The sequence below is a fragment of the Physella acuta genome, unplaced genomic scaffold (genome assembly GCF_028476545.2).
Source record: "Physella acuta isolate Inbredline_101_S28 unplaced genomic scaffold, ASM2847654v3 ptg000030l, whole genome shotgun sequence".
NCBI classification, from domain to species: Eukaryota; Metazoa; Mollusca; class Gastropoda; family Physidae; genus Physella; species Physella acuta.
Window position 1 is genome coordinate 404584 of NW_026731550.1, and position 20018 is coordinate 424601.

General features: G+C 37.2%; 2 protein-coding genes across 2 annotated transcripts; both read right to left on the reverse strand.

The window, feature by feature from the left end:
• Positions 1-70: 70 nt before the first annotated feature.
• Positions 71-6563, reverse strand: LOC131941661 (nuclear mitotic apparatus protein 1-like). Its single transcript, XM_059301044.1, has 5 exons — positions 6454-6563; positions 4823-5133; positions 3291-3695; positions 1194-2125; positions 71-589 (listed from the first exon to the last, which is right to left on the reverse strand). The coding sequence occupies exons 2-5, from the start codon at positions 5058-5060 to the stop codon at positions 128-130; spliced, it is 2037 nt and encodes a 678-aa protein (XP_059157027.1). The 5' UTR covers positions 5061-5133; positions 6454-6563; the 3' UTR covers positions 71-127.
• Positions 6564-7903: 1340 nt separating this feature from the next.
• Positions 7904-18240, reverse strand: LOC131941637 (putative leucine-rich repeat-containing protein DDB_G0290503). The gene is made up of 8 exons (XM_059301015.1): positions 18126-18240; positions 15069-15198; positions 14728-14851; positions 14171-14215; positions 13430-13675; positions 11769-12506; positions 10425-11164; positions 7904-9741 (listed from the first exon to the last, which is right to left on the reverse strand). The coding sequence occupies exons 2-8, from the start codon at positions 15171-15173 to the stop codon at positions 9277-9279; spliced, it is 2463 nt and encodes an 820-aa protein (XP_059156998.1). The 5' UTR covers positions 15174-15198; positions 18126-18240; the 3' UTR covers positions 7904-9276.
• Positions 18241-20018: the final 1778 nt, after the last annotated feature.

Genomic DNA, 20018 nt, shown 5'->3' on the forward strand with positions numbered 1-20018 from the left:
ACATAAGATTTTATTTTGTTAAGAGCAATATTTATTTTAAATTTAAAGAATAAGTAAATCACAAGGCCTTCAATTTCACTCATTAAAAAAAAAACAATTAGGTCGAAACAACAATGTTAATGATTAATTAACTAACAAGAAAGCACGAGAAACTGGAGTAGCAGTTTAAAACAGCATCTTGTGAAACAGTGACAGCAACAACGTAGAGACTGTCGCCCGTTTCCAAGTAACACAAACCGGCACCGGTTGAACTCGTCTCGTCTTGACCACTATGCGCCCGGCAGACAATTTTCACGGGCCGGTCACCTCGGCCGGAATTTTCCGGTCTATGCTTCACGTGAAGGTCGATCCGGCCCTGGTTCATTTTGGACATGGTCAGGCTGGTATAGTAAAGGCCGGCGACAGGGGCGGTAAACGCGCCAGTGGAGGGGTTGAAGTAGCCGCCCTTGTTGTAGGACACGTCGGTGAAGTTTTGCACCACGTCTCCCCTTCTCACGACTGTGGATGCCAAGCCTCTGGGTGCGGCCGTAAACCCGATGGGAGATAACTCGGTTTGTGTGTCTTTAGACGCTGACTGTATATACAGGTACTGGAATATAAAGAACATTATCGTATATATGAATTAACCTGGTTTCAATATTTCCTTTATAGCATCTATTCGAGTAGGGGGGCATTTAGCATAAAATAAGAAAAATATAATTTGTATAGAAAATATATACTTTAGCCAGCGTCCACGCGTAAAGAAATTTTAAATACGAATCTTTCAAGTGACACCCTCTCGCAGAAAATGCCGAAACGAACCCTAGAAGTGACCACTGAATTTCCATATAGCTAGATTAGCAAATGTTAATTAGGTAATCTAAAAGTATTTAGTAACACAAAACCTACCTAGCGTATTCAGAAGAAGAAAAAACCTAACCGTAAGTAACAAATTTAGAAGTATTAAATTGATCCAAACGTAACAAAGTAATTTATACAAATTTAGAAGTATTAAATAAATCCAAAAGTAACCAAGTAATATATACAAATTTAGAAGTATTAAATTAATCCAAAAGTATCCAAGTAATATATACAAATTGAGAAGTATTAAATTAAATTCAAAAGTAACCAAATAATATATACTAAGGAATGGTATCTACCGGCAAGCAAGGTTATTTATAATTGATAACACAATGAACACATGAACAGGATACCTTATCTTCAGCCTTGACAACACGCTGCTCTAAGAGAGATATCTCTTTCTCGCTGAGTTCCGCTGCTTTCTGAACCTGAGAATCAAGGTCAATTACTCTAGAGAACATGATTCGATACGTATGTAGAAGCTTTTTGCTAAATGATGCTAAATTGTGGAGAATTTTGCCCCGAGCAAGACCTTTTTTCGCCACATGCTTCAGTTTTGTCTTCAGTTGCTGCAGTTGGGTCGAGAGGTTCTCGCCGATACCAAACAGTGATTGATCCAGTCTCTGAACTTGTGTGAGAATTACGTTCTGAGTTGTGTTTACGTTATCCTGGTGGTTTAAATCGGCATCAAGCCTGTCCTCAATACGCTGTTGCCACTGTCTAATTTCCACTAGCCTGGTTTGGTCCGTTGCTAGCCGGTCGTCAATATTGTCCTGCCACACTCTAATTTCCTCTAAGCTTGTGCCATCTGCTTCTAGTCTGTTGTCAATCCTGTCCTGCCATTCCCTAATTTCCTCTAACCTTGTGTCATACTCTTCTAGTCTGTCTTCGATCCTGCCCTGCCACACTCTAATTTCTTCTTGCTTTGTGAGGTCCGTCTCTAGCCTGTCCTCAATCCTGTCTTGCCACCCCCTAGTTTCCTCTAACCTTGTGAGATCTTTCTCTTGCTTGTCGTCGATCCTGTCCTGCCAACATTTAATTTCCTCTAGCCTGGTTCGGTCCGTTTCTAGCCTGTCGTCAATACTGTCCTGCCACCCTCTAATTTTCTCTAACCTTGTGAGGTCCGTTTCTAGTCGGTCAGTTATTTCCTCTTGCCATTTTCTAATTGTTTCATGTTTTGTCAAGTCCGCCTGTAGCCTTTGATCAACTTTATCCTGCCTGTCTGTCAAATCGTCTAGAGCATCTGAGTTGTCCTTAATACCTCCTTCAGCTTGCTGCATCCTAACTGTAAATAACGACAGATACAATCATGATAATTGCTTAATTTTATTTTTAATTCAAACTTGTAACTAACACATAAGTATTAAAAAAAAACAAATGTAAATATAAACATTAGTTTAAATAGATTTCTTTAAATTTTTGTAAGGGGTCATCCATTCATGACGTCCACACGCGGGTGGGTCGAAAAAACTGACTTTTGTGGTCGCATATGGACTTTTTTAAGGACAAAAGTGGATTTTTGTGGACGAAGGGGGGGGGGGGTCCAAAATCCACAAAAATTGTGGACGTCATAAATGGATGACCCCTAAGTATGATTTTTTTTTAAATTTAAAGCGCTAATGTTTCAGGAAAAAAAACTTAGCTTTTGTTGTAGTTCAACTCTAACCCGCACAAATACAATGGAAGTTGTGAAACTAGGTCATAAAAATATATAGTGGATATACTGGAAAAATTACAAGAATGTGTAACAGCTGATTTTTTTTTAAATTTCTTAATGATTCATAAAATTTTACATCGTTATTTTTATTGTTTTCAGACACTGAAATAAAATCCTCAGGATTTCTGATTTTCGCCATTTTTTAGGAATTAAAATATATAAAAATACATCTAATTCGCCCGATATGTTTGCATTTATCTTTGCTTTCTGTGTACCACTCTACTCACAGCCATGTTATTAATTTTATTTTATATTATTTATAAAAGTGAGTACATTTTTGGAATTTTCAATTGAGGCGGTACCGTCCAAAATGGTGTAATCCAAGTGCGAACCCACACAACTATCCATTATCCCTCCGCTTCTAACTTGTGACGCAAATGGATATCGATACACATATTGCAGTTTTTAAGTGGCTAAAATATGTAAACATGACCACGAGATGAAAAGTAAATAAAATCACGGCTGACAGTTTAATAATTCATTGGGTCCTACATATTTTCTTACTACGACCATGGCAGTTATTTGATTTGTGTAAATCATCCTGGGTTCATCTATTTCTGTGACCTCGGTAGATGAATGGATAGTCGTGTCAGCACTATGCCCAGCCGTCGTTGCGTTCACTAACGTGAGTTAGGTACCCTTAAGAGCTGGATTCGAACAAAAGACATTCGGGTTTGCAAACTAGCGCTCTACCTCTAGGCCAGGCCGCCCCATTGAAAATGTTTATACTTACCTTGAAAATCGTTTGAAGAACTTTCCAGCACTTTTGTCCTGCCACACAGGTCCTCTAAGCGAGCATCCGCGGCAGCACTGTTCTCACACAGATCAGATATTTGGTTGTCCCTTGCTCCATTTTCTTCTTTGATCTTCTCAACATCAAACATTATATTGTCGAAATCATCCGAGTTACTAGCCCGTGTCTCGTATTCGTTACATCTCTCATACTCCGACCAATTGGCCCGTAGCTCGCTGGTTGTTTCCTCCTGGTGTCTGATCTTCTCTACAAGCTCGTCACAAACCTCTCTGATATTCTCAATTTCTGTTTGTGTGCTAGAGATAGTGGGTAGCTTTTGTTCTAGTGATTCTAGCCTCTGTATTATCTCGGCCTCGCCGTTCAGATTGTTTTGAAAATCAGTTTCTATAAAAAAAATAAAAAAAGGAACATTGGCAGTTAATTCTTTATGTTAACAAATAGCCGGGAGACTTAAAATGTTATTGAGCTCATGATCAGCACAACTAGCACTCCCTTTTAGATAAGTCTTGGTTTCTAAAGGAATACAGTGGTCAGCATTACACCCATTATTCTTTAAGTTCCCCGATTTTAGTCAGGTACCCATTAGAGTTGAGTGAATTCAAGCATTTCCTACTCTCTTGAACAGACTAATGTCTATGGAAACACACAGATGAAACAAATGGGGACAAGTATCTCAACGTTCAATTATAATACCAAAAATATGACAATATTTTGCCGGATGCGAGCGCCTGCGAGCCGATAAGTTCCCACACCGGCATCCGACCATTTTGTCTTATATATAGGCCTATGGACAGAGTTTTTTTCCACCCCTCCCCCCCCCCCCCCCCCCCCGAACGAAATGAAATTTATATAATTTATATAGAAAATATATACTTTTAACAGTGTCCGCCTCCCCCCCCCCGAAGAAAGTCTACCGCCCCCCCCCCCGAAAATTTCAAGTGCCCCCCCTCCCCCGGAGAAAAAAGTCTGGAAGAAACACTGCCTATAGATTATCATCATCTTTTCTATTTCATGCCCAAGACATATTGGGTAAATAAAGTAGGATTCATTTATTTCAATCTTCTTCTTCGTTCTTAATTTATTTCAGTGATTTTGGCATACAAGGGATAATGTATGCACAACCACCTTATTTTCTCTATTGTTATCTGAACGCGAGACTTTCGGGCTAGCAGCTGTTGGCTCTACCAGCCAACAACGACATCCACATATAACATACCATTAAAAATGATTATCTACACCTAGCCCTTATAAAAATTAAACATACTACGCAAATAACTAATTCAATAAGCTAACGTTACTATATTAAAAATTAAAAAAAAATAATAAGATACACCACAGATAACTCTGTATACTTCACTAACTAAATCCCAGCTAACAAAATTTAACAACATTATAATAATATAACCCTACCTCTAATAAAACAATTACTTAAAATGACAACTTATAAATACCCAACATAACACATAATGATAAAACACTCAACGTTAGCCTTTCAATCCTTGATTACTTACCTTGAGACGAAATATCAGCTCCATGCAGGCGGTGAAACTCGTTGCTTTCCCTAACAATCTGACTGAGATTCGACACGTCAGCGAAAATCTCCGTCAATAGCTCCTCCTGCAGTTGATATTTTTCAAACAGTTCATTAAACTTTGTCTCTCTATTGTCACAGTCGTTCCTAATTGACGCTACCTCCTCTCTCAGCCCGTTTATTTGTTGTTTCAGATTTTTCATTTTCTTTTTGGACATGATGGCGTTCTTGATGTTTTTTCTTGCAATGAATGGTGTTGTTATTCAACCGTTGGGTGGTGTTATCTTTCAGCTGAAACAAAATCGTTGTGGGTGTGAGGGGAGTGGTTGTGAGTGTGAGGGTATCAGGGGCGGAACTACAGTGCCGCCAGACCCCGCAGTGCGGGGGGCCCAGGCCTTTTAGGGGCCCAAAGCCGACCATAATCAATTTTTTTTTATTCTACAGTAGCTAACACATGTTGTTTCGTAAAGGAAAAATATATAGGCTACAAGACTTGTAGTGTGAAAGATAGGCAAACGTTCAAACCACTTCCATGAATTATTTCCCTTCTTTAAATAGTCAAATATGTGTGCTATTAAGAAACTTTTAAAAGATTAATATACTAAAACAAATTAAAAAGCAATTATTTCTCTTAATTATTAAATTTTTTAAAAATACATAATAAAGAATGACTTAGTATAAAAAGGAAATGTATACAAAACTAATAATAAAAATACTAAAAAACATAAAAATAAACATAAGGCGAAAAACCATTACATATACAAAGCTTTCATGCTTCATATTCTTTTGACCCACTTATAAATTACGCAGCAGTGTGTCAGACATTAAAACAGAGAATTTCAAAACAGGCCAATAGCACACACACACAAATTATGTGTTGTTGTAACATGTCTTAATTAAAAATATAAAATTAAAATTTTTAACATTATTCAAATTTCGATCTAGCCCGTATTGAGTATTCTATGTTCGTATTTTGTATTTTCGTATATAGGGTCCTATTATATATATATATATATATATATATATATATATATATATATATATATATATATATATATATATATATATATATGGGGCCCAAACATTTTTTTGGCGGGGTGGCCCTTTTTTCTAGTTCCGCCACAGGAGGGTATTCGGTGTTGGTGTGAGGAGATTCATTTTATGTGTGAGGGGAGTCGTTGTATGAGGAGAGTCATTTTGGGTGTGAGGGGAGTGGTTGTAGGGTACAAGAGAGTCATTGTGAATGTGAAGCGAATCGTTAGTGTGAGGAGAGTTTAGGGTGTGAGTGGGGTGTAGGCTTATACACTTAACATACACAAGGTGATAAGGAATTTTTGTTAATTCGTATTAGGTAATAAAGGGTAGTTAAATATTAGTAACTTCAGATCATCATAGCACCAACTGGCTGTGCTTAATTACTTTAATAAATTGACTGTTATAAATTACTTTTGATATGTTATTTGAAACAAATACCATATTCAATATAATATCAGTGCAATAAAAAAAACATTAGCATATACAACGATTCTTCATAAAAAAAATAAAAAGACTTAAATCATACAACACAGGTAGTGAAAACAGAACGAATCAACAAAATATGCCGCTACTTACCAGTGCGTGATCCAGTCAGCTCTCCCATTCGGTTAGTGGCTTGTATGAGAATAGCCACACACTTGAGTTCGATCAGTTTCATTTTCTCCTTCCAGGAAATATTAAACAAAACCCCGCCGTCCCCTGTCCAACTCTTCAACACACCTAACACGCCATGTCAGCACACCTAATCAATACTTTATATCATTGACATTCAAGTACTACGCATGGCTGCGTTTCTTCCAGTAATGCTACAGGTTAGACAAATCGTCGTGCTTTACGTATTTGTATCAACACATGGGAAAATGTGTAATGTAAACGTCTTGTTTCGGTTTCAATTTGTAAAAACCTAGGAGGAAGAAGGTTCATGATGTCACACTGGGGAGGGGGGTGGGGGGGGGGGGGCAGGTTAGATCCTGTTAATGTTAACATATGGGAGGTATGTAGCAGGAAAAAATGTAACACGCAGGAAATCGTAAACATTATATTACACATCAGAAGTAGGGGATTGTTCATCATAGTGAGTTATACAAGGTCGTGTTGTGTAAAGGCCTCTGTGAAAAATCTATCTGTAAAGGACCGTGGCTTGTGTGTTTAGTGAGCAGCAGATACCTGGCATTTCCCGGGTTTAGGCAATATATTACATATTGAATTAATCCTGACCACAACCAACCAAAAACAAAGAATAACACAAACTTTAACTTAAACACAAACGCAAATAAAAACGCAAACACAAACGTAACGTAAATGCAAACACAAACGCAAACAAAAACACAAACAGAAACATAAACATAAAAGCAAACGCCAACACAAACACAAACAGAAACACAAACGCAAACCTAAGGGCAAACAATAACGCAGAACATTAACTCAAATTTAAATTTCACACACACACTCATTGTGTTCACAGTATTGGCGGGAAACCAATTCGCGTTTGCATTTGCGTTTGTGTTTGCATTGTATTTGTGTTTGCGTTTGTGTTTTCTTTGTGTTTTTGTTTGTATTGTATTTGTGTTTGTGGGGGGGGGGGGGGGAGGGTCGAGTTCACAAATTATGAATGGCTAATAAGCAGAAAATACAACAATTAGATAGCGGCGTATATTACGTCGCAGGTCAGCTCGTATCATATAAGTGAATAGCAATGCTACTTTCATGCAAAAGTTTTCAGAACTGTAAATAAAGATGCAGCGAAATAGTGACTTTACACATTTTTATTATAAAGTCTGTTTTTGATGTACCAAAGTATGCTATGAATTGTTTTAGTGTGAATGAGTTGTACTATATTTTTTTAAATTTGATATTAAGATTGATCGTTTATCTCAAAGTTATTATAACGATGTATATTGTTAAGGGCAGTTAAAAATGGAACATCTTACACATTAAACGTGTTTGACACATTGAAATACAAAACATACTTTATTTACATTTAGACAAGATACAAAATTGTAAAATAAACTTATTTTAACAAGGTGTAAGATTTGGTTAAATTAAGCAAAAAGTAAAATCATGGTAAATGGTGTATTAATTAATGTATTTATTTTAAGTGCGATACAATATGAATATTGAATTATTTTGAATAAATAAAAATCGTGTACCTATTTTGTTTGTTTACAGAAGCCCTACTCTTATCATTGTTGTTAAAGTTAATACAAATTATACAATTAATATAATATTAATAACACATTCACCATTTTGCAATTACGGGACGCCGCAGCCTAGCGGTAGATAGCTATGATGCTAACTCGAAAGTCTAGAGTTGGAATTCTAGTCCAAGGCAATAGAGAGTCCTTGAAACATCCGCTCCGTATGTCTTGGGCACAAACGGGATGATTTTGTTATTTGAGTTACACTTTGCTTTCTTTTTTTTAATGCTATCACAAATTTAAGATAACTTAAAAGTTCAATAGGTGTGCATATGTAGGGGAGCACTTAAGTTCTTATGTTTGGCAATATAAAATACACAACCAATTAATCGTCGTGCTGTTGTGGTAATTTACTCTGTGTACCAGGAACGACTACAGGCACCATAAGTTCGATGTTTAACGTCAGCGAAAAAAACATTGAAACATTTACAGTTAAATTTAACAGCAGCTTAAACAACTAACACTGCCGATACTGTCTTCAGAAAAGAAAAACATATTTAAATAGTTCCCGTTCCGGCCAGGCAATGCCCAAGCCAATGTATTGACATATTTGGTCTCTGTAAATTTTACAATTTCGATTTCACCTGTGTTTACTTTTGAAACATTTAAACTATATTTCATACCAATTATTGATTATGCTCTCCAACTATAAAAAAGTAAATGGTAGGTGGTTATTATAATCTAAATAAGTACATCTGGTTTACAAATATTTATATTTTCAAAGGAAAAAAATCGTGAAGTGATTATAAAAATTATGGAAACAACGCAGCCAGATACTAGAAAAAGGTAACAGACGGTGGATCAGAACCCTCTCTCCTTCAATAACTCGTGTTAGTAATAAATTGCATGTAATTTTCTAATCCCTATATATCACAGATTCGCCATAAATCTCAAGTCTAAGCTAAAATCTCTTAGGAATAATAACTCCTTCTTTTAGACACAAACAAAAAAGAAGCTTCCATTGAAAGAAAAAAAATCCTAAAAAAAATGAAATTCAATGTATACAATACTTTTTAATGGTTATTACGTTTAACGAAAAATCAAATGATTTATTTTTTAGAGATTCAATGTATCTTAACTTTTGATATCCAATGTATAATAACTATCTTAACTTTTGATATCCAATGTATGATAACTATCTTAACTTTTGATAACCAATGTATGATAACTATCTTAACTTTGTATATCCAATGTATGATAACTATCCCTTAACAAGAAAGCATGAGAAGCTGGAATAACAATTGAGAGCTGCATCGTGGGAAACATTCACCGACACCACGTAGAGGGCGTCACCTTTCTCGAGGTAAACCAACCCGGAACCGGTCGAACTGTTGTCGTCGATCCCACTATGAGCCCGGCAGACAACTTTGACTTTCCGGTCACTTCGTCCGGCATTGACCGGTCGGTGCTTGACGTGCAGGCTGATCCGGCCCTGGTTCATCTTGGACACGGTCAGGCTGGTGTAGTAGAGGCCGGAGACTGGGGCGGTGAACGCGCCCGTGGACGGGTCGTAGTAGTGGCCCTCGTTGAAGGCGATGTCCCTGAAGTGTTTGACGACTTCCCCCTCTTTGACGCTGACGGATGAGAGGTTGTTGGGCGAGGCCGTAAATCCAATGGCTGTTTTACCACTCTGTGTAGCTTTAATTTCAGACTCCAAATCTCTGACCTACAAATAGAAAACATAACATATTGAACTTTGGGCTGATGATTAGATTAACTGGTGTTTGTATGTAGGGTAGTTAGGGATTCGTGTTAGGTGGCTTAAATAACAGCGCTATCAAAGCCGAATAGACTCAGGGATCACAGCGGTGGCGTCACAGTAACAACTGGCGGGGTGGGGAGGGGAGGGGGGAGATACCTGGGGCGCGGACATTGCCGGATAAAACACGACCTAGTTTTGAACCCATTACCAAAGGTTTTAGCACTCAAAAAAAGAAAACCCACAAACTAGAAACAATTTCATATTTTTCTTTAACAATTATTTAATATGCACTCTCATTTTAACTATGTATATATATATATATATATATATATATATATATATATATATATATATATATATATATATATATATATATATATATATATATATATATATATATATATATATATATATATAAAATTATAATCTTAATAATCACTACCGTAATAGGAAATATAACGCACCTTTCAAAAAACAGGTATTAAAACTGAATTTTAAATATTTTTGAATATGATTGATCAAATCATCTCTACACAAAACAAAGATTGTAAACGTGTATGTACTCTCAAAACCTGCATTTCTTAAGTCAATTAATTTTACAAATTTAAAGATTGGAATCAGCTAACATTATCGAATTTTCAACACACCTGAGATAGAGTATCACCAATGTCAGTATGTAGACGCATTAAATCTTCGTCCAAGCGTTTTGTCAGTTCACGCATCTCTGAGTCTAGCTTAGTCGAGAATGTCTGCAAGTTGCTGATAGTTGATTTTTTCAGATCGTCATTTTTCTGTACCAACTCTGAAATTTTGGACTCAATTTTTTCGCTTTGTTGACTGATTAAATCAAGTTGAGATTTAGTTTGCGTGAGATCTACCTCCAAACCTTGGCACGCCCCTGAAATCTCATCGGTATACGTTTCTAGAGAATCTAGTCTGGTATTCTGCTGAAGCGTCTCCTTTGTAATGCTATCCAGGTTGATGTTCAAATCTTTTAACTGGACTGCGACATTTTCATTGAAAAACTTGAACAGTTTTTGGACATGACTTTTAAGCTCCGCAACGTTATTCTCTTGAGCTTTGTTAACTTCGCTTTGTTTGGTCGTGATAGCGCCCAGATTTTTACCAACATCTGTCATCGCCATCTTCAGTTTATCATCAATCTTGTCCATTTTCTCGACCGTGGCGACAAATTTTTTCTCCGTGCTGGTCGTGAAGAGAGAGAACTTGTCAATGGCCTTCTGGAAATCTGTCTGCTTGTTTGACAAGGCGGTTATCTGCCGTTGGTTGTCTGTCTGCATTTTTCTTACATCATCGGCATCGTCTTGGTAACCACACATGGCTTTTTCACCTACCTTGACCCTCGTAACAAGATCATTCACAGAATCTTTCGGTAAGAAGAAAAAGTATTTATGTATACTTTATGTATATGTATATGTATATTATGTATATGTATATGTATATGTATATGTATATGTATATGTATATGTATATGTATATGTATATGTATATATATATATATATATATATATATATATATATATATATATATACGCCTATATATATAAACTACATGAAATATTTACACACTTTTGCTTTCCACTTTAGCGAACAATCCCCATAAACGTATGTAAAATACACTTTTTTCCCCAAAAAACATTCTAAGCTCACCCAAAAAAAGCAACCTTGAAAACCCACCCCAAAATACAACCTCGTAACTCCAAAACCACTATCGCTAAGCCACATCTTAAACCAAACCCAAAGTCAAAATCGATAACCCACCCTTCAAACTACCTCACAAGCCCACCCAATTAACAACAGAGAGAACCCGCACCAAATAAGCCACCACTCATAAACCCGCACCAAATAAGCCACCACTCATAAACCCGCACCAAATAAGCCACCACTCATAAACCCGCACCAAATAAGCCACCACTCATAAACCCGCACCAAATAAGCCACTACTCATAAACCCGCACCAAAATACCCACCTTGAAAAGAACTATTGAGATCTTGAGTTGTATCTTCCAAGCTGCTTATCCTGTTTTGAAGACTTACAAGATCATTAGCTTGAGCTTTGCAATCGCCCATGAGATTATTAATTCTAGAATCTGCTTGCTGCCTTTCTTGGTCAATGGACTGAATGTCCGATTTTAAATTGTTTACTTCATCATTAAGATTCTGTATGTCTGTCTTCAACTCAGATTTCAGGTGTGTTAGCTTTAAATCGAAGTTGGCAGCGATGCTAAATTTGCTGACTTTTTCAGACAATGTCTTCAGCTGATTATCCGTGTTAATATTATTCTGGAATATCTCCACAATCTTGGCATCCGTCTTTTGGTTTTGTTCTTTGATTGATGATACATCTTTTAACCGATCGTGTTCTTCTGACTTTAATTCCTTGACTACATTTTGCAGATCAGAATTGATTTTTGACGCATTGTCATGTAACGATTTATACCTTGCTTGAACTTCGTTTTTTAATTTATCAAAATTATTTTCTTGAGCTGTTATTCTTGCTTCAAATGTCAAATTTGATGTTTTTACTTCGTCAAGATTAGCATTTGTAGTATCCACGAATGGCTTGATATTGCCATAATTATTTAACAGCTCTTTGTGATCTCTAAGGATTGCCGTTATATTATTTTCTATTGCCTTTTGTTTTTCATCTAAGCTCCGTGAGAAATCCCCCTCATTTTTGACCTTAACGTTTAGCTGGTTCACATAACCTACACACAAAATAAAACAAAAGATTCATAACTGAAAAACTTAAAATTAGAACATCAAATGAAAACTTGTCATTTTGCGAACTTAACTAATATATTCTTAAGTATTGCGTTTTAATTTAGTTGAGTACTCTATTCATCATTGGTTTATTTTTTCCCGTAGCGGTGTAAACAGGCAAATAAAAATGTTCTAGTTACAACTTCAGCATACACATGGACCAGGGATAACATGTTAATTGTTTTGCGCATATCTCGTATGATGAGAGAATTCTAAGAAAGAAAATGTCTGCTTATCTCGAATAACCAACATAGTAAGTTCGAGTTAGTTCTTACTTACCAAAATGACAGAGTACAGCTTACAATAAGAAAAGTTTTGATGGGATATATGCAGATGAAACAGCGTTCAGCTGTTTCATTTACTTACACGTATGAATTGATTGTGTGGTCAGCACTGTGGCAAGCTGATTTTAGAGACAGGTACCCATTAGAGCTGGGTGGATTAGTCTAGTACCCATACGTGCTGAGTGTACTAGAGTCAGCTACCCATAAGTGTTAAGTGGACTAATCAGGTATCCATTAGAGCTGGGTTGACCAAGCATATTTTTTCGGGGTAGCATTGCCCCACCCCACTCCTCTAAAGCACTAGTACCACCCCACCACAGTCGAAAAGGAGAAATATACAATTTTAATAGAAAGAAACACGTTAACTAGCTTCCAACCCCCCCCCCCCCCCGACCCCTGAGCTAAATTTCTGAAAGTAGCCGTGAGAAACGTCTAAAGTGTAAGATTTTATATATATATATATATATATATATATATATATATATATATATATATATATATATATATATATATATATATATATATATATATATATATATATATATATATATATATATACATTAGTGTGAAAAAAACAAACCTACCTTGTAATTGTTTTAACTCATCCTGGTCCTGTGGTTTAAGTGAAGGTACTTCCTTCATCTTTGTTTCTCCATCAGATCTAACTTTCTCCAAACTTTTCTGTGTCGATTCTTTAAAACTGTTGACATCATCCTCCATCTTCTTGTGCTTGTCTCCTAAGGCACTGACATTTTTTTCAGTGTTTGTTTTCAAATCTCTCGATTCCTTTTCCAGGTCATTGACCCTGATAACAAGGGTTTTGAGGGTTTCTAAAATGATGAAAGTATACAAGAGAAATACGAGGACACTATTAAGGTATTTAAAATAGGATATCTGTTCTTTTTTTAGAGATATTTGAGATGAACGAGAAAAATATTTATAAAATGTTAACAAACAGGAGACAGAAACTCCTTCATATCCTACAAAACGAATATAATTTTAGTAGAGCACGTATTTAATAATAAAGCTTAATGTACGAAAGATATTTCGTTTTATGGTAATCATTAGTATAGAATTATGGGATGGTAAAATATCGTTTTTAGTAATATTAATAATATGTGTTAATAATTATAATATCTGTTATTAAAATGTCATTTTAAATTTTTGTGACACCTTTTATTAACAAAAACTACGTAACACAATTTGGCACCTTCGTTGATTTTTGTTCCATCGACCATCATAAATATTTAGAAAATGAAATTAGGAATTAAAAAACTCATACTTAATAGACCACTGTTTAACAAACAAACACATTTTTTACGCACCTGAATCATGTTCGGTGGTCGAAGGCATAGGCAAGGCGTCATTATCTAAGAAAGAAAATGCGACAAAAGTTTGATTCAGTGTGAGTGTGAGTGTGTGCGTGTGTGTGTGTGTGTGCATATGTGTGTGATGTACATAATTCAAGGTTGAGTTTGTGTGGTGTGCATGTGTGTGAGTGTTGTACATGCTTCAATGATATACTGTAATATACAATGTTCCAATATTCACATTTCTGTTAATACCTAATTATGTCTTGAGTCCCTGAGTTAACTCAGATTTAATAGATACCCGACAATATTATTTCGCGGGAGGGGGGGGGGTATTTTTTTACAAGAGCTAGCAACACAGCTTTTAAACATGCACAGAAAACAGAAACACATGAACTATTTCATCTATTTTATAAGCCTTTATATCTAAATGGTACTCAATTTTGTTTTTCCAAATCAGAGACGAGAAAGAATTTTGTAATGCTTGCTAAAAACACATCAAACAACTGTACTGGGACATTTTTCATACAGCCTCTATGGTAAATGTGTCTTAACATCAAGGTTTCAGTTACCAGTTAGGAAGCTGAAGCATTTGGTCATCTTGTCCAAGCTGTCTTTAACCAGGACCTTCAAGTCTATAACTGGTTGCTGGTTGTTGTTTTCAGATGGAGTCGGTTGGGTCTCGTATTTGGTCAACTGTGTGTTAGGATTAAATCATTAGGGATTAAAGGAATTAAAGTATATACCTTCACCTCTGTTTGTTATATATATATATATATATATATATATATATATATATATATATATATACAGAGAGAGAGATAAAGATACACTGATATACAGATATACATACATATATATGTGTGTACGTGTGTGTGCATTATGAAAATATGCCTAGATTGTTAGTGTGTACCTCTGATTCTAGTTCAGACAGACACTTTCTGTTATTATTTATCCAAGTTTTAAAGACTTCCAGTACATTCTTAGCGCCATCCGTCTGGCTTTCGGTGGTTGACATTTCTAGTGCTTAAACTACAACAACTCTGAAATATATGAAAAAAACAATAGCCCTTTGTTATTTTTTAATTCATCATACTTCATCGAAAATTGCCAGGCACACATAGTTAAAAAAAAAAGTAAAGAATCCGATGAAGACCTAGAGATCCATTGCGCAGATGAAGTAGAGTTCATATGTTTTTGAACTTGGTATATGAGGGGATGTTGCATCATAGCTGGGTGGACTCCATGAAGTTCGACCGACTTAGACCCCGGTTGGTACTTAACTCACATTAGAGAAAATAAGGGTGACTGAACACAATACTTACCACACTATAGCTTCTTATACCAAGGTCACTGAAACAGATGAACTCTACTTCACCTACGACATGAATCGTCAGGTTCGAAATGGTACTTTATTTTTGTGTAGTATTTGACGTGAGAAGAGGTCAGAGGTCACCTCCGTGTAAAAAGGGTATCAATAAAATAAAGGGTCAATCAATAAAAGAACGATAATGTCGCGTGATTGGGTTGTTCAAAACTTTGATCGATCCATTACATGAGGTAGTAGATCTATTTTCATTGCACCGTAACAAGCACTGTTGTGGGCTAATACACTGAGACGTCACAAGGCAGCAGTGTTTCTTTCAGGCATGGGGCACCGAAGCGTGTCTACCGCCCCCAACCCTTCCGAAAACGAAATGTATATACAAAATATATACTTTTACCACTGCGCATGTACCACAATTTCTATATGTCTACATAGAGATCTGCTTTAAGGTGTGTTTTCGCTTATTAAAATAGATGAAATTCATGAACCTACAACTGTATTTTTAAAATATACAATACTAAATGTACTTCACACTAGTAAAACATGTTTTACTCTATGGAGCTGAGACATAGAGAATAACTGCCACAAATAAGAAGAAAATAAAATCATTTATAAACGCGTGCTCAGAAGATCCTGCGAATTCGCTGGCCTAAAAAACCGTTAGAAATGAGTTACAGTGGAAACGTACAAATCAACAGCCAGCTGATGAATAGATCCTTCAGATGAAATGGAATGGAAAAGGATTGGCCACACACTCAGGTAACCTGTATCTAGCATAACAAGACAGGCCCTCACCTGGAATCCACAGGGCAAAAAAAAAGAGGCAGACCAAGAAAGACCTGGAGACGTGACCTGGAAAAAGACACCAAGAAGATTTGATACACCAGGGGACAGTTTGAGAGACTAGCCCAGGACAGAGAGGCCTGAAACCAAGAAGAATGGATACACCTATGGACAGTTGGAGAGACTAGCCCAGGACAGAGAGGCCTGACACCAAGAAGAATGGATACACCTATGGACAGTTGGAGAGACTAGCCCAGGACAGAGACGCCTGTAAAGCTCTTGTCTTGTCAGCGACGTATGCCCCAGGAGGGGCGCCATACATACCTAAAATTACCTAACAGTACTTGCATGATTACGCCTCAGTATGTCTTAAGTATCGGAAAACGTAAAGTATCGTGTTTAGAATCGTTGCACTCGGCCACCTGAACTCTACTACACAGTTAAACCAGGCTGGTAATCGATACTCATATTTTATTTGAAGCTGCGCGGTAATCGATACGACTGTACCAGCTGGATCACGTGACGTTATCAACTTTATCAGCTGTAATTGCCAGAACAACCTTGACCTAGATAGTGGATAAGATCTGCTAGGAGGTATAGCAGGTTCGTCTAAATATAGCAACAAATCAGATACAAGGCATATAAAAAATATAATCTCTTGATATAATCTTATGACTGAAAATGGGCTCTAAAGCTTAAACAACAACATAGGAAGTAGATTAGAAGTTTTCTCAGTACTACCGTGTTGATTTTATTATAAATGTCTGCTTCTTGCAGAGGCGTAGCGACCCTTCCCGGAGCCCGGAGACAAACTTTTCGATTTGCACCCCCCTCGAGATTCGATTTGCAGCCCCCCCCCCCTCAAACTTTCGATTTGCCCCCCCCCCCCCCTTCGAGATTTCGATTTGCACCCCCCTCAAACTTTCGATTTGCACCCCCCTCAGCCTTTCAATTTATTTTTCCAACCCATTTTGGTGCCCCCTAAGGTCGGCGCCCGGGGACATATTCCCCCCCCCCCCCCATCGCTACGCTACTGGCTTCTTGTAATGTGTATCTTCCACAAAACCACTCTCTACCACTCCAAAAAAACACCAGATTACTTGCTATAACAACACAACATCAACACCACATATAAACACCACAGAAAACTACTATATGCATTCTTATAACTAACCACATAACTACTATACCTACCCTCATAATCTCACATAACCGATAAAATTTACACAACAGGACCGCTACCTATAACTACCCACCAACACCAACTAGCATTAAAAGAAACAAACCTTATTCTATTAAACCGAATTATGTTCAAACCTCGACTAACTACCTGTGAATTGATATGAAAGACCACCTTCCTTCCAAGGTTTTGAACCCAGGGCTAACAAATACACTAGCCGTACACCTGTTTTGTTTAAAATCAACACACCAACTGCCAATGTGTTGTAAATCACTGGCAATCAGCAAATCAATAGTATCGATAACGGACAGCTGAGCTTGAAAGTTAGTTCATGCATAACACAATATACGTCTGGCCGTAGTTGATACAGTCAAATATGGTTTTAATTGGAAACAGACCAACAATGTAATGAAACTGTTGCGTATAGTTACGCCGTATAAATATATATATATATATATATATATATATATATATATATATATATATATATATATATATATATATATATATATATATATAAAGAGAGAGAGAGAGCAGAGAAGAGAAGAGAAGAGAAGAGAAGAGAAGGGAAGGGAAGGGAAGTGAAGAGAATTACATTTATCTGGTTATCAATACATCTACGTCTCTTCTTTTGTATATGGCTCTAATAAAATTATATTTAGCAATCGAGATCAACTTACCAGTGTAAGCACTTAACAGATGACCTTTTGTGTAAAGATGACCTGTTGTGTAAAGATGACCTTTTGTGTAAGGATGACCTATGGTCTAAGGATATCCTACCCCAGCTACAACGACTGTAAGGTTGTTGTGTTGTGCAATCTTCGGGACGGCGTAAAATTTTAGTTTCAGTTTGGGTTTCCAGGAAAATACATACACAGCCCACCCCCACCACGCCCCTTGACCTACTTCTCACGGGTTTATCGGTGACATGCTGTGTCGCTATGATTGCTGTGGGGGGGGGGGGGGGGGGGGACGATTACAACAGATAACATGGATTGGTTTTATCGGCGCTTTAAAACTATTGTCTACATACGGCGTCTGTTGTTTATGATTTAAAGCCAGGTATTAATACCTTGGTTTTTTTGTGGTTATTTAATTTATGTCTACGTTATGGGCTAAAATAAGTGAGGTTAAAATAGTTTGGAAATCAGTAGCGTAGCGAGGGAGGGGAGGGGGGGGGGGCGCCAAAATGGGTTGGAAAAATAAATTAAAAGGTTGAGGGGGGGGGTGCAAATGGAAAGTTTGATGGGGGGTGCAAATCGAAATCTTGAGGGGGGGGTGTAATTCAAAAGTTTGAAGGGGGTGCAAATCGTAATCTTGAGGGAGGGGGTGCAAATCGAAAGCTTGAGGGGGGTGCAAATCGAAAGTTTGAGGGTGGGTGCAAATCGAAATCTTCAGGGGGGTGCAAATCGAAAGTTTGAAGGGGGGTGCAAGTCGAAAAGTTTGTCCCCGGGCGCCGGGAAGGGTCGCTACGCCTCTGTTGGGAATGCCTTGAGTTATTAACTAATGTATTTTTTGTTAGTTTAAGGATATTGTGGTTATGGTTAGAAATGAGTAGTTAGATGTGAAGGGTTGGGTTAAGGCAGGACATAGCTAGGAAATAATAAGTGATATAATTTACACACGTTTTATGCTTGTTAATGTCAATGGATACTCAGACCAAGTCAAGTTGTTATGTAGAAGGTTGTTATGCTACACTCCCTTGTTTACTTTCTCTGTATCGTTGACGTTTACTTTCACTTTAGCCCGGGCATGGAACTGTGATTCAAAACTCTATGACAGGCGATGTGAGGGTTAAACGAAATGCAGACTTTTGTTGTATAACACGGCCAGGCTGAATAGGTGGGCGGGAGGGGGGGGGGTCGTTCTTATTGTAAAATTAGGGGCGGGTCCTCCGGCATAATTAAGTATTGTGTTTTAACAGGTTAAGGGTCATCCATCAATGACGTCACGCATTTTTAGACGATTTTTACCTCCCCCACCCCTCCCCTCCGTCACAAATCGTCACAAATCGTCACAAAAAGCCAGACCCCCCCCCCCCTAAAATGACAACGCACTTTAGTCTACAACCCCAAAATATTGTCAGAACTTTGTCATAATAGAGTATTTTGATCAATTCCTATTACAATTTATAAAAACCGTTTTGTGAAACGTCAAATAACGGCTAAAATTCGTTTTTGAACATTGCCTTTTTTGTAATGAAAAAGTGTGACGTCACACCATCTGAGCCCGCCCCCTCCCCCCTCATCACACACCGTCACAAAATTATGGACCCCCCTACCCCCTACGAGTGTGACGTTATTTATGGACCACCCCTTATGAGCCATACTGGCTTTGACACATAAAACAATATTGTTCTAAATTATGGCAGGAATCGATTGGTAAATGTTTCAAGTCGCTAAGTGGTCTGGTTGCCGAGATATGGGCCAAAAACTGCATTTTTTCGAGGTTTTTTGGCTTTTCTAGGAAATCCAGGAAGGAATTCCGGGAATTTTTTTGGCCCACAATCATCCTCGGAACTTGCTTAACATATTTGCTATTGGAACTAGTCCTCGATATTGCTTCGTTGTTGA

Excerpts from the sequence above, each read along its gene's own strand:
- LOC131941637 (XM_059301015.1), bottom strand. The coding sequence starts at position 15,173 with ATGTCAACCACCGAAAGCCAGACGGATGGCGCTAAGAATGTACTGGAA. Across the intron at positions 12,507-13,429 it reads TGAGTTAAAACAATTACAAG|GTTATGTGAACCAGCTAAAC; the intron begins GTAGGTTTGTTT and ends TTTTGTGTGTAG. Across the intron at positions 9,742-10,424 it reads TTGGTGATACTCTATCTCAG|GTCAGAGATTTGGAGTCTGA; the intron begins GTGTGTTGAAAA and ends TTCTATTTGTAG.
- LOC131941661 (XM_059301044.1), bottom strand. The coding sequence starts at position 5,060 with ATGTCCAAAAAGAAAATGAAAAATCTGAAACAACAAATAAACGGGCTG. Across the intron at positions 3,696-4,822 it reads AGCTGATATTTCGTCTCAAG|AAACTGATTTTCAAAACAAT; the intron begins GTAAGTAATCAA and ends TTTTTTTTATAG. Across the intron at positions 2,126-3,290 it reads TTCTTCAAACGATTTTCAAG|TTAGGATGCAGCAAGCTGAA; the intron begins GTAAGTATAAAC and ends CGTTATTTACAG.